Source organism: Pristiophorus japonicus, chromosome 4 (genome assembly GCF_044704955.1).
Source record: "Pristiophorus japonicus isolate sPriJap1 chromosome 4, sPriJap1.hap1, whole genome shotgun sequence".
Classification (NCBI taxonomy): domain Eukaryota; kingdom Metazoa; phylum Chordata; class Chondrichthyes; family Pristiophoridae; genus Pristiophorus; species Pristiophorus japonicus.
This window is the reverse complement of record NC_091980.1, coordinates 156,358,307-156,371,343: the sequence shown is the minus strand read 5'-3', so window position 1 is coordinate 156,371,343 and position 13,037 is coordinate 156,358,307. Positions and strand designations below refer to the sequence as shown.

The 13,037-nt window shown below is 47.2% G+C and overlaps 1 protein-coding gene across 3 annotated transcripts in view; it reads right to left on the bottom strand.

Moving 5' to 3' along the window:
- Positions 1–13,037, bottom strand: part of paplna (papilin a, proteoglycan-like sulfated glycoprotein) — a 279,507-nt gene that overhangs the window by 58,212 nt on the left and 208,258 nt on the right. For all 3 annotated transcript variants that reach the window (XM_070878697.1, XM_070878699.1, XM_070878698.1), the window contains 3 exons: positions 11,059–11,235; positions 9,631–9,781; positions 4,623–4,709 (listed from right to left, as the gene is read on the bottom strand). In XM_070878697.1, the coding sequence (XP_070734798.1) occupies positions 4,623–4,709; positions 9,631–9,781; positions 11,059–11,235 (415 nt within the window). The remainder of the gene's footprint in view (positions 1–4,622; positions 4,710–9,630; positions 9,782–11,058; positions 11,236–13,037) is intronic.

Genomic DNA, 13,037 nt, shown 5'->3' with positions numbered 1-13,037 from the left:
ACAACTTACATAAAGAAGATGAAATAAATAAAGAAAAAAACTTAGCTTGATCTCTGAGCGAATACGCCCGAGAACCCTCCACCTTTCCCAGGCAGTACGGATGCCTTGCCGTTAGGCATCCGCACAAACCAAGTATGCGGGAGAGGCGCCACGGGGGCATTGCACACTGGATGACGTCACCACGTGGGTGGCATTAAACGGCGCAACGTTATCTTCCAGTGTCCCTGACAACTACATGTGCGGGAAGTGTATCCAGCTACAGCTCTTGACAGACCGCATTGTGGCACTGGAGCTGCACATGGAGGATGCGCGATGCTGAGGATGTCGTGAATAGCATGTTTAGTGAGTTGGTCACACCGCAGGTAAAGGTTACACAGGCAGAAAGGGAATGGGTGACCATCAGGAAGAGCAGTAGAAGGAAGGTAGTGCAGGGGTCCTCTGCAGTCATCTTCCTCCAAAACAGATATACCACCTTGGATACTGTTGGGGGAGATGGCCAATCAGGGGAAGGCAGCAGCAGCCAAGTCCATGGCACCAGGGGTGGCTCTGCTGCACAGGAGGGCAGGAAAAAGCATGGGAGAGCTATAGTGATAGGAGATTCTATTGTAAGGGGAAAAAAATAGATGTTTTTGCGGCCACAAACGAGCCTCCAGGATGGTTGCCTCCCTGGTGCAATGGTCAAGGATGTCTCGGAGCGGCTGCAGCGCATTCTGGAGGGGGGGGGGGGTGAACAGCCAGCTGTCGTGGTGCATATAGGTACCAAAGATATAGGTAAAAAAACTAGATGAGGTCCTACAAGCTGAATTTAGGGAGCTAGGAGTTAAATTAAAAAGTAGGACCTCAAAGGTAGTAATCTCAGGATTGCTACCAGTGCCACTTACTAGTCAGATTAGGAATTCCAAGATAGCTCAGATGAATATGTGGCTTGAGGAATGGTGCAAGGTGGAGGAATTCAAATTCCTGGGACATTGGAACCGGTTCTGGGGGTGGTGGGACCAGTACAAACCAGACGGTCTGCACCTGGGCAGGACCGGAACTGATGTCCTAGGCAGAGTGTTTGCTAGTGCTGTTGGGGAGGGAATAAGCTAAAATGACAGGTGGATGGGAATCTATGCAGGGAGGCAGAAGCAAAAGTTAGGAAGGAGAAAAGCAAGAGTGGAGGAGAGAGAAATCAAGGGCAAAAATCAAAAAGGGCCACATTACAACATAATTCTAAAAGGACAAAGAGTGTTAAAAAAACAAGCCTGAAGGCTCTGAGTCTCAATGCGAGGAGCATTTGTAATAAGGTGGATGAATTGACTGTGCAGATAGCTGTTAACGGATATGATGTAATTGGAATTACGGAGACATGGCTCCAAGATAACCAAGGCTGGGCACTCAACATCCAGGGGTATTCAATATTCAGGAAGGAAAAGGAGGTGGGGTAGCGTTACTGGTTAAAGAGAAGATTAACGCAATAGTAAAGAAGGACATTAGTGTGGATGATGGGTAGAGCTGCAAGACATCAAAGGGCAGAAAACGTTAGTGGGAGTTGTGTACAGACCACCAAACAGTAGTAGGGAGGTTGGGGATGGCATCAAACAAGAAATTAGGGACGCATGCAATAACGGTACAGCAGTTATCATGGGTGACTTTAATCTACATATTGATTGGGCTAACCAAACTGGTAGCAATACTGTGGAGGAGGATTTCCTGGGGTGTATAAGGGATGCTTTTCTAGACCAATATGTCGAGGAACCAACTAGAGAGACTGGGTCTTGTGTAACAAGAGAGGATTAATTAGCAATCTGGTCGTGCTGGGCCCCTTGGGGAAGAGTGACCATAATATGGTAGAATTCTTCATTAAGATGGAGAGTGACACAATTAATTCAGAGACTAGGGTCCTGAACTTAAAAAAAGAAAACTTCGCCGGTATGAGACATGAATTGGCTAGGATAGACTGGAGAATGATACTTAAAGGTTTGACGGTGGATAGGCAATGGCAGACATTTAAATATCACATAGATGAACAACAACAATTGTACATCACTGTCTCGGCGTAAGAATAAAAAAGGGAAGGAGGCTCAACCGTGGCTAACAAGGGAAATTAGGGAAAGTGTTAAATCCAAGGAAGAGGCATATAAATTGGCCAGAAAAAGCAGCAAACCTGAGGACTGGGAGACATTTAGAATTCAGCAGAGGAGGACAAAGGGTTTAATTAGGAGGGGGAAAATAGAGTATGAGAGTAAGCTTGCAGGGAACATAAAAACTGACTGCAAAAGCTTCTATAGATATGTGAAGAGAAAAAGATTAGTGAAGACAAATGTAGACTAATGTCCCTTGCAGTCAGGATTAGGTGAATTCATAATGGGGAACAAGGAAATGGCAGACCAATTGAACAAATACTTTGGTTCTGTCTTCACTAAGGAAGACACGAATAACCTCCCGAAAATACTAGGGGACCGAGGGTCTAGCGAGAAGGGGGAACTGAGGGAAATCCTTATTTGTCAGGAAATGGTGTTAGGGAAATTAAAGGGACTGAAGGCCGATAAATCCCCAGAGCCTGATAGTCTGCATCCCAGAGTACTTAAGGAAGTGGCCCTAGAAATAGTGGATACATTGGTGGTCATTTTCTAACATTCCATGTACTCTGGTTCAGTTCCTATGGATTGGAGGGTAGCTAATGTAACCCCACTTTTTAAAAAAGGAGGGAGAGAGAAAACATGGAATTATAGACTGGTTACCCTGACATCGGTGGTGGGGAAAGTGCTGGAATCAATTATTAAAGATGTAATAGCAGCGCATTTGGAAAGCAGTGACAGGATCGGTCCAAGTCAGCATGGATTTATGAAAAGGAAATCATGCTTGACAAATCTTCTAAAGTTTTTGTGGTGTATTTGGACTTTCAAAAGGTTTTTGACAAGGTCCCACACAAGAGATTAGTGTGCAAAATTAAGGCACATGGTATTGGGGATAATGTATTGATGTGGATAGAGAACTGGTTGGCAGACAGGAAGCAAAGAGTGGGAATAAACAGGGCATTTTCAGAATGGCAGGCAGTGACTAGTGGGGTGCCACAGGGTTCAGTGCTGGGACCCCAGCTATTTACAATATACATTAATAATTTAGATGAAGGAATTGAATGTAATATCGCGCCAAGTTTGTAGATGACACTAAGCTGGGTGGCAGTGCGAGCTGTGAGGAGGATGCTCGGAGGCTGCAGGGTGACTTGGACAGGTTCGATGAATGGGCAAATGCATAGCAGATGCAGTATAATGTGGATAAGTGTGAGGTTATCCACTTTGGTGGCAAAAACAGGAAGGCAGATTATCTGAATGGTGACAGATTAGTAAAATGGGAGGTGCAACGAGACCTGAGTGTCATGGTACATCAGTCATTGAAGGTTGGCATGCAGGTACAGCAGGCGGTTAAGAAAGCAAATTGACATGCTGGCCTTCATAGCGAGGGGATTTGAGTACAGGGGCAGGGAGGTCTTACTGCAGTTGTACAGGGCCTTGGTGAGGCCACACCTTGAGTATTGTGTGCAGTTTTGGTCTCCTAATCTGAGGAAGGACATTCTTGCTATTGAGGGAGTGCAGCGAAGGGTCACCAGTCTGATTCCCGGGATGGCAGGACTGACATATGAAGAAAGACTGGATCGACTAGGCTTATATTCACTGGAATTTTGAAGAACATAAAATTCTGACGGGATTAGATGCAGGAAGAATATTCCCGATGTTGGGGAAGTCCAGAACCAGGGGTCACAGTCTAAGGATAAGGGGTAAGCCATTTAGGTCAGAGATGAGGAGAAACTTCTTCACTCAGAGAATTGTGAACCTGTGGAATTCTCTGCCACAAAAAGTTGTTGAGGCCAGTTCATTAGATATATTCAAAAGGGAGTTAGATGTGGCCCTTACGGCTAAAGGGATCAAGGGGTATGGAGAGAAAGCAGGAATGGGGTATTCAAGTTGCATGATCAGCCATGATCGTATTGAATGATGGTGCAGGCTCGAAGGGCCGGATGGCCTACTCCTGTACCTATTTTCTATGTGATGCTGGTGTGCCTGGTGATGTTGGGGCTGATCGTGGTAGGATTCTGAAGACCAAGGTGAGATTTGTATCAAATTCACCAATGCTGATGGAATAGATGGCAGGTGAGGTTGAGATGACAGAAGCAATCTGTCAATGGTGAGAGAGGTTGCTCCAAGGAGATGAGAGTGGATAGAGATTGTACTCCAAACACTTCCAACCTGCATAAAGCCCAAATCCTAAAGGCTCCAGCTTCTAACATTGGAAAGTGAACAGCTGTGAAATGGTAGCTTTTATACCACTTTTGCAGCTGTCACCTAACCAAACCCGACCTACTTACCTGACGTGATCCCCGAGCGACGGGAACCTAGTCAAAAAGTTGGATAAATGGTTAGTTGCTGGTAAAATGCTACTTAATACCTTTAAAGACCCTCTTAACTATTTCAATTGGCTCACCTGCCGCTTAGTGTCGGGTCTGCAAGGCGCAGGCAGAGCCAACACTTGGGAAACTGACCCAGAGGCGCGTTCAGAGCGGGATACCGCCCCGCTGTCAATCTTTTAGCAAAATCCAGTCCACAGAGAAGGTAAAATAATTTCAGACAGTCACAACTCACCGGAGGATGGAAGAGATCCAGTGTATGGGATAGTCATTAACTCTTCGTCGGGATCGAATCCTGTGGGATCCGGAAAGCTTGGAACCGCTGGAGGAGCAAGGAAACGGAATTAAGGACAGGATTCAACCTAAAGTGGTACAAAACCTGATCAAAATTATCTGAAGTGGAAATAATTCAGCTGTTAACACTGTGCATACTGTAGGCTAGTGCCTCCTGCAATCATTTATTCACCAAGATATTTTTTATGTTCTGCGCTGATGACACCATGATTGAAAGTGAAAACAAAGACTTTCATTTCACAGGACGTCCCAAAACACTTTACAGCCAATGAAGTGCTGTTTGGAGTGTAGTCATTGTTGTAATGTAGGAAACGCGTCAGCCAAATTGCGCACAGCAAGCTCCCATAAACAGCAATGAGATCATGACTAGATAACCGGTTTTAGTGATGTTGGTTAAGGGATGAAAATTGGGCAGGACACCAGGGAGAACACCCCTGCTCTTCTTTGAATAGTGTGGTCAGATCGTTTACATCCACCCGAGAGAGCAGACATTTCACGTCTCATCTGAAAGATAGCACCTTCGACTGTGCAGCGCTCCCTTAGCACTGCACTGGAGTGCCAGTCTAGATTTTTGTGCTCAAGTCCCTGGAGTGGGACTTGAACCCACAACATCCTGACTCAGAGGCGAGGGTGCTACCCTCTGAGTCACGGCTGTACTCGATAGTACCACGGCAGTATTCCATACGAGGCGTCTAGATACCACCGGGGTGTAAATTTACCAACGGGAGGCTATTTACCAATCAGGAGTCCATTTACCAACGGGGGGATCCATTTACCCATGGAGGGGGGGGGGTGGGGGGGGGGGGGGAGTCCATTTACCCATGGGGGGATCCATTTACCCAAGGGAGAGTCCATTTAGCCACAGGGGAGTCCATTTACCCATGGGGGAGTCCAGGTGTCGGGGTGCTCTCATGTGAAGCATCATTAAAGATCCCCGTTTCTCTCAATCCCACCAGCTGCCATTGAGTCAACATTTATCTGTGAGTGCTTGGAGCTGGATTCCATTGCATGTGTTCTTGTGTGGGACACAGGAACAGGAGGAGGAAATTCAGCCCCTCGAGCCTGGTCCATCATTCGTTAGATCATGGCTGATCTTTATCTTAGCTCTATGTTCTCGACATGATTCCATAACCCTTAATACCTTTACCGAACAAACATTTATCGATCTCCGTCTTGAAAGCTCCAATTGACCCCCAGTGTCCACAGCCTTTTGAGGGCATGAGTTTCAGATTTCCACCACCCTTGGTCTGAGGAAGTGCTTCCTGGTCTCCTGTAGTTTCTCTGAGTTTCCGCCAATCTTACCCTGGTTACAGCGCAAGATCGGGAACCACCCCCACGATATTCTACCCCTCTGGTTGTTAAACTCTACTTCACCACCACTCCTCTCGGCCCCTCCACATCTCTAAATTGTCAGACTGCTTGTCCGACATCCAGTACTGGATGAGCAGAAATTTTCTCCAATTTAATATTGGGAAGACTGAAGCCATTGTCTTCGGTCCCCGTCACAAACTGCGTTGCCTAGCCACCGACTCCATCTCTCTCCCTAGCATCTGTCCTAGGCTGAACCAAACTGTTCGCACCTTGGTGTCTTATTTGACTCTGAAATGAGCTTTCAACTACAGTCTGCACCTGGGCAGGACCGGAACCAATGTCCTGGGGGACTGTTTGTTAGTACTGTTGGGGAGGAGTTAAACTAACATGGCAGGGGGATGGGAACCTATGCAGGGAGGCAGAGGGAAATAAAATGGAGGCAGAAGTAAAAGATAGAAAGGAGAATAGTAAAAGTGGAGGGCAGAGAAATCCAAGGCAAAAAACAAAAAGGGCCACATTACAGCAAAATGCTAAAGGGGCAAAGTGTGTTAAAAAGACAAGCCTGAAGGCTCTGTGCCTCAATGCGAGGAGTATTCGAAATAAGGTGGATGAATTAACTGCGCAAACAGCAGTTAACGGATATGATGTAATTGTCGTCACAGAGACATGGCTGCAGGGTGACCAAGGCTGGGAACTCAACATCCAGGGGTATTCAACATTTAGGAAGGATAGGCAGAGAGGAAAAGGAGGCGGGGTGGCGTTGCTGGTTAAAGAGGAAATTAATGCAATAGTAAGGAGGGACATTAGCCTGGATGATGTGGAATCGGTATGGGTGGAGCTGCGGAATACCAAAGGGCAGAAAACGCTAGTGGGAGTTGTGTTCAGACCACCAAACAGTAGTAGTGAGGTTGGGGACAGCATCAAACAAGAAATAAGGGATGTGTGCAATAAAGGTACAGCAGTTATCATGGGCGACTTTAATCTACATATTGATTGGGCTAACCAAACTGGTAGTAATGCGGTGGAGGAGGATTTCCTGGAGTGTATTAGGGATAGTTTTCTCGACCAATATGTCGAAGAACGAATCGGAGAGCTGGCCATCCTAGACTGGGTGATGTGTAATGAGAAAGGACTAATCAGCAATCTTGTTGGGCGAGGCCCCCTGGGGAAGAGTGATCATAATATGGTAGAATTCTTTATTAAGATGGAGAGTGACACAGTTAAGTCAGAAACTAGGGTCCTGAATTTAAGGAAAGGAAACTTCGATGGTATGAGGTGTGAATTGGTTGGAATTGACTGGTAAATGACAATTAAAGGGTTGACGGTGGATAGGCAATGGCAAACATTTAAAGATCACATGGATGAACTTCAGCAATTGTACATCCCTGTCTGGAGTAAAAATAAAACTGGGAAGGTGGTTCAACCGTGGCTAACAAGGGAAATTAAGGATAGTGTTAAAACCAAAGAAGAGGCATATAAATTGGCTAGAAAAAGCAGCAAACCTGAGGACTGGGAGAAATTTAGAATTCAACAGAGGAGGACTAAGGGTTTAATTAAGCGGGGGAAAATAGAGTATGAGAGGAAGCTTGCAGGGAACATAAAAACTGACTGCAAAAGCTTCTATAAATATGTGAAGAGAAATAGTGGATGCATTGGTGATCATTTTCCAACAGTCTATCGACTGTGGGTCAGTTCCTATGGACTGGAAGGTAGCTAATGTAACACCACTTTTTAAAAAAGGAGGGAGAGAGAAAGCGGGTAATTATAGACCGGTTAGCCTGACATCAGTAATGGGGAAAATGTTGGAATCAATCATTAAGAATGAAATAGCAGCGCATTTAGAAAACAATGACAGGATCGGTCCAAGTCAGCATGGATTTATGAAAGGGAAATCATGCTTGACGAATCTTCTGGAATTTTTTGAGGATGACACTAGCAGAGTGGACAAGGGAGAACCAGTTGATGTGGTGTATTTGGACTTTCAAAAGGCTTTTGACAAGGTCCCACACAAGAGATTAGTGTGCAAAATTAAGGCACATGGTATTGGGGGTAATGTATTGATGTGGATAGAGAACTGGTTGGCAGACAGGAAGCAAAGAGTGGGAATAAACAGGTCATTTTCAGAATGGCAGGCAGTGACTAGTGGAGTGCCGCAGGGCTCAGTGCTGGGACCCCAACTCATTACAATATACATTAACAATTTGGATGAAGGAATTGAGTGCAATATCTTCAACTTTGCAGATGACACTAAACTGGATGGCGGTGTGAGCTGTGAGGAGGACGATAAAAGGCTGCAGGGTGGCTTGGACAGGTTAGGTGAGTGGACAAATGCATGGCAGACGCAGTATAATGTGGATAAATGTGAGGTTATCCATTTTGGGGGCGAAAACACGAAGGCAGAATATTATCTGAATGGCGGATTAAGAAAAGAGGAGGTGCAGCGAGACCTGGGTGTCATGGTTCATCAGTCATTGAAGGTTGGCATGCAGGTACAGCAGGCGGTGAAGAAGGCAAATGGTATGTTGGCCTTCATAGCGAGGGTATTTGAGTATAGGAGCAGGTAGGTCTTACTGCAGTTGTACAGGGCCTTAGTGAGGCCTCACCTGGAATATTGTGTTCAGTTTTGGTCTCCTAATCTGAGGAAAGACATTCTTGCTATTGAGCGAGTGCATCAAAGGTTCACCAGACTGATTCCAGGGATGGCTGGACTGTCATATAAGGAGAGACTGGATCAACTGGGCCTTTATTCACTGGAGTTTAGAAGGATGCGAGGGGATCTCATAGAAACGTATAAGATTCTGACGGGAGTGAACAGGTTAGATGCGGGAAGAATGTTCCCGATGTTGGGGAAGTCCAGAACCAAAGGACATAGTCTTAGGATAAGGGGTAGGCCAATTAGGACTGAGATGAGGAGAAACTTCTTCACTCAGAGTTGTTAACCTGTGGAATTCCCTGCCGCAGAGAGTTGTTGATGCCAGTTCATTGGATATATTCAAGAGGGAGTTAGATATGGCCCTTACGGTTAAGGGGATCAAAGGGTATGGAGAGAAAGCAGGAAAGGGGTACTGAGGGAATGATCAGCCATAATCTTATTGAATGGTGGTGCAGGCTCGAGGGGCCGAATGGCCTACTCCTGTACCTATTTTCTATATTCTATATCCGCACCATCACTAAGACTGTCTATTTCCACCTCCGTAGCATCGCCCGTCTCACCACTGCCTCAGCTCATCTGCTGCTGAAACCCTCTAGACTTGACTATTCCAACGCACTCCTGGCCGGCCTCCCACATTCTACCCTATGTAAACTAGAGGTGAGCCAAAGACTCGGCAGCCCGTGTCCTAACTCGCAGTGAGTGCCGCTCACCCATCACACCTGTGCTTGCTGACCCACATTGGCTCGCTCTTTTTATTTTCATCAACATCTGCCGGACTCCAGCTGCCATGTAGTCAGTATCAAATCGGTTCAAGGCGGCGGCTCAGTGTAACGAGGGGTGGGCAATAAATGCCGGCCTTGCCAGCAACGGCCACATCCCGAAAATGAAGAAAAATACGATTGCTTTTATGCTGAATAAAGAGAGACAGTCACCCAGAACTGTCAAGAGGAAATAAAATGAAGCAACCCTGCCCACATTGACTCACCTTGTGGCAGATAGCAGGGCTGAGTGTTGCAATCCTCGATCTCACGCGGATAGATCCTTGGATTGCACTTCTGCGGGTCCTGATATTTGCGATCCTGGTCGTAGCAGATGATCTGCCGTTTCCGACGGCCCGACTCACAGCTCTTGGAGCACTGCGGAGACAGAACCAATGGGCCACACATCACTGAATTCTCCACTTACCATTTCAACATTTAGATTCTCTTCTCTTCCTAATAAAACATCACAAGATTGCAAGAGAGATTTCGACTGAGAAAGCATTTCAGACCCATTTAAATTGAGGCCTGGTCTGCCCTCTCAGGTAAAAGATCCCACAGTACTATTGGAAGAAGAGCAGGGCAGTTATCCCCGGTGTCCTGGCCAATATTTATCCCCCAATCAACATCACTAAAACAGTTTATCTGGTTATTATCATGTCGCTGTTTATGGGAGCTTGCTGTGCGCAAATTGGCTGCCGCGTTTCCTACATTACAGCAGTGATTACACTTCCAAAGTACTTCATTGGCTGTAAGGCGCTTTGGGACTTCCTGAGGTTGTGAAAGGCGCTATAGAAATGCAAATCTTTTCTTTATTTTTATTTTCTCTTCCAGAATTTCTTGAGGATTGGCCCAGAACTGGAAACGCTCAACCAGCTGAGGCCGTGAGCTGGACTGGCGGGTTATCCGTCCACTCAAGCTCCTTGCTTCCTAACAGGAAATCAAACGCAAACTCAACGTCTATCCTTTGATTGCTACTAAAAGTGGGAGCATTGGCAGCAGGAAATGATATGGGTTGATAACAATCCTCCACAATCAACCTCTGGAAAACCTAGTCCAATTATCACACAACAGCATCAATGATGATCTTGCCCACAATGGCCTCGAAAGTGGCCCCATGCAGCAGACGTATTTCGGGCGCTAAGCGGACTAAGACCCCAATATGGTGGACAGGAAGCACGCACGCACATTTCCATACGGCAGAGCGCTGGCCACCATTTTGGGCAAGGACAAATTAAGAGGCGCCCTTTACCCACGCCTGAAGCATGCGTTAAGCTCTTTGCATGTACACCAATTCCACATAGCGTGCACAATAATCCTGGGACTTTCCTGCTCTTGTGCAGGGCAGTTACACATTGCTAAACTCACGGGGGAACATCGTCTGACTCTGTCTTTTCAGTGACATTGTATATGTCAACAGTCACATCTCATTCACATCACAAGCAAAGTTGCCTTTTTGGACTGCTGAAAGTACGTAGCCCCAAAACGCCAATGTTTTGAAATTAGCACCTCTCTTCCCCATTCTGTACATCCACTGACCAACATTTCAAACTCAGTCAGCAAAGGAAACGAGAGTCATTATATATTCATTTGTTAAGAATCATCTGATTTTCTGGTCCGGGAAACAAGAAAGGAAAAAATATTTGGAAACTCACCAGGCCCCACGCCCCAACGTGCCAAGAGAAAAAATTGGAGCAGGTGCCGAGGGCACAGGGCTGGATGGCCGAGGGCTTCAGCTGAGAGGAGCAGGCAAAGTCTGGCAGCTGGCCACCCGATTGGGACATACAGGAGACAGACCTGGTCTGAATCCCCTCACCGCACGTCACCGAGCACTGCAACAAGACACAAGAGGCACCGAGAGCTGCAATAAAACAATACTGCCACGATAAAGCCAGACCAGCAAGATCCCACTTCCGTCGCTCCAATTTTATCCTTTCCTCCTCTGTAGCCATATTATGGGCTGGATTATCGGTTCTGCCGATTTTGGGACAGTAATGGCGGCGGGGCGGTAAAGTTTGTGCCCGGGAACAATTTGTGCCTCAGTCAGCAAAATTGGTCAGCTGGGCCCCGAGTGTGGGGCGGGGCGCTAAGGGAGGCGTTACACACCTCTCTCAGGGCGCTAGGCCGGCTGAGCAAATGAAAATCCCGAGCTACATAGCTGGCCTGGGAGCGCTCTGAGAGAGGCCTGGGGAGAAAAACCTGAAAAGAAATCCCTCCACCCAAAACATTCCCAATACATAAGCCACGCCACCACAACATAAATTGTAAAAAAAAATGAAAACCAATCACACTTGCCTGAGGTGGACCTTACTGACCTCACTGTGGCCGGTATTGGTCAGACTGCCCGCTTTCCCAGGCGGTCCCACCAGGGGGCGCTGCGGGGCGTACGGGTCGGGTGGGAGTCACAAATCGAGCTGGTGTCGCAACCAGGGGCGTTGCACACCGGCTCACCTCTCCCGGGCAGTAATGCTTCGCGCCCCGTCGAAACCGGCACCGAATGTCCCAGCAGGGCGCTAGAAGATGACTGCCCGCCTCGAGGAGCTCACCGCCGCCATTGCCGCCCCTCTGGGGCGCTAACAGGAGCGGAAAGAAGCCAAAGATCCAGCCCTAGTATACTCTCATCAGGTTTGAATCCCACAGACCCCATCTCCAGTTGCATTTCAGTCCTACAGATCCCAGCTGCCCTCCAACATCTACCCAAGTGCTCAGTCTGCACGTGTGTGAGCCTAAGTCAAATCTGACCCGATTCATATTCAAATGCATCCAACTGCTGGGCAGGTGATGAACAAATACAGCAATCACTGGGCATCAAACCTGGAACCTCGCTGGCACACGGTGTGGTGCCTTTACCCGCTTGACCAGCAGGAGAGCCCCGTGGTACTGTGAAGAATCACAATGGGGGTGTCAGTTAGTCTCAGGACCTGCTGGGCCACAGGGGGAGTGGGGTGGGGGGGGGGGGGGGGGGGGGAGAAAATCAGCCACAGCTCCCACTCCTAGTTACTGTTGTGTGACGCCGACTGGAAAATGCAGGAAGTGAGCATAACCCGGCTCTGTAGATGTTTCATTGGCAATACTCATTGTCCAGGCCCACAGACAGTGAACACTTAGGAGATGAGGAACATGAAGGTTACGGATGTCCGTGAACCTGTAACACAGAAAGAATCCGCCTCTCCCGCAGAGGAGAACCCCGGGGAGCAAAAAACCGATTGGCTCAGGGTGATAAGAACCAAATATGGAGGCACTGGAGAAGATGCAACGACGATTCACAAGGATACCAGAACTGAGAGGTTATAACTATCAGGGAAAGCTGAACAGGCTGGGGTGCTTTTCTCTCGATAAAACTGAGGGGTAATCTAATAGAGATCTCTAAAATTATGAAGGGGTTCGATAGGGTCGATGTAGAGATGTTTCCAGTTGTGGAGGCGTCCAAAACTAGGAGACCATAAATGTAAGATAATCACCAATAAATCCTATCGGGAATTGAGAAGGAACTTCTTTACTCAGAGAGTGGTGAGAATGTGGAACTTGTTACCGCAGGGAGTGGTTGGGGTGAATAGCGTAGATATGTTTAAGGAGAAGCTGGATAAACACATGAGGGAAAAAGGAATAGTAGTATCGTAGGGTGAACTGAAGA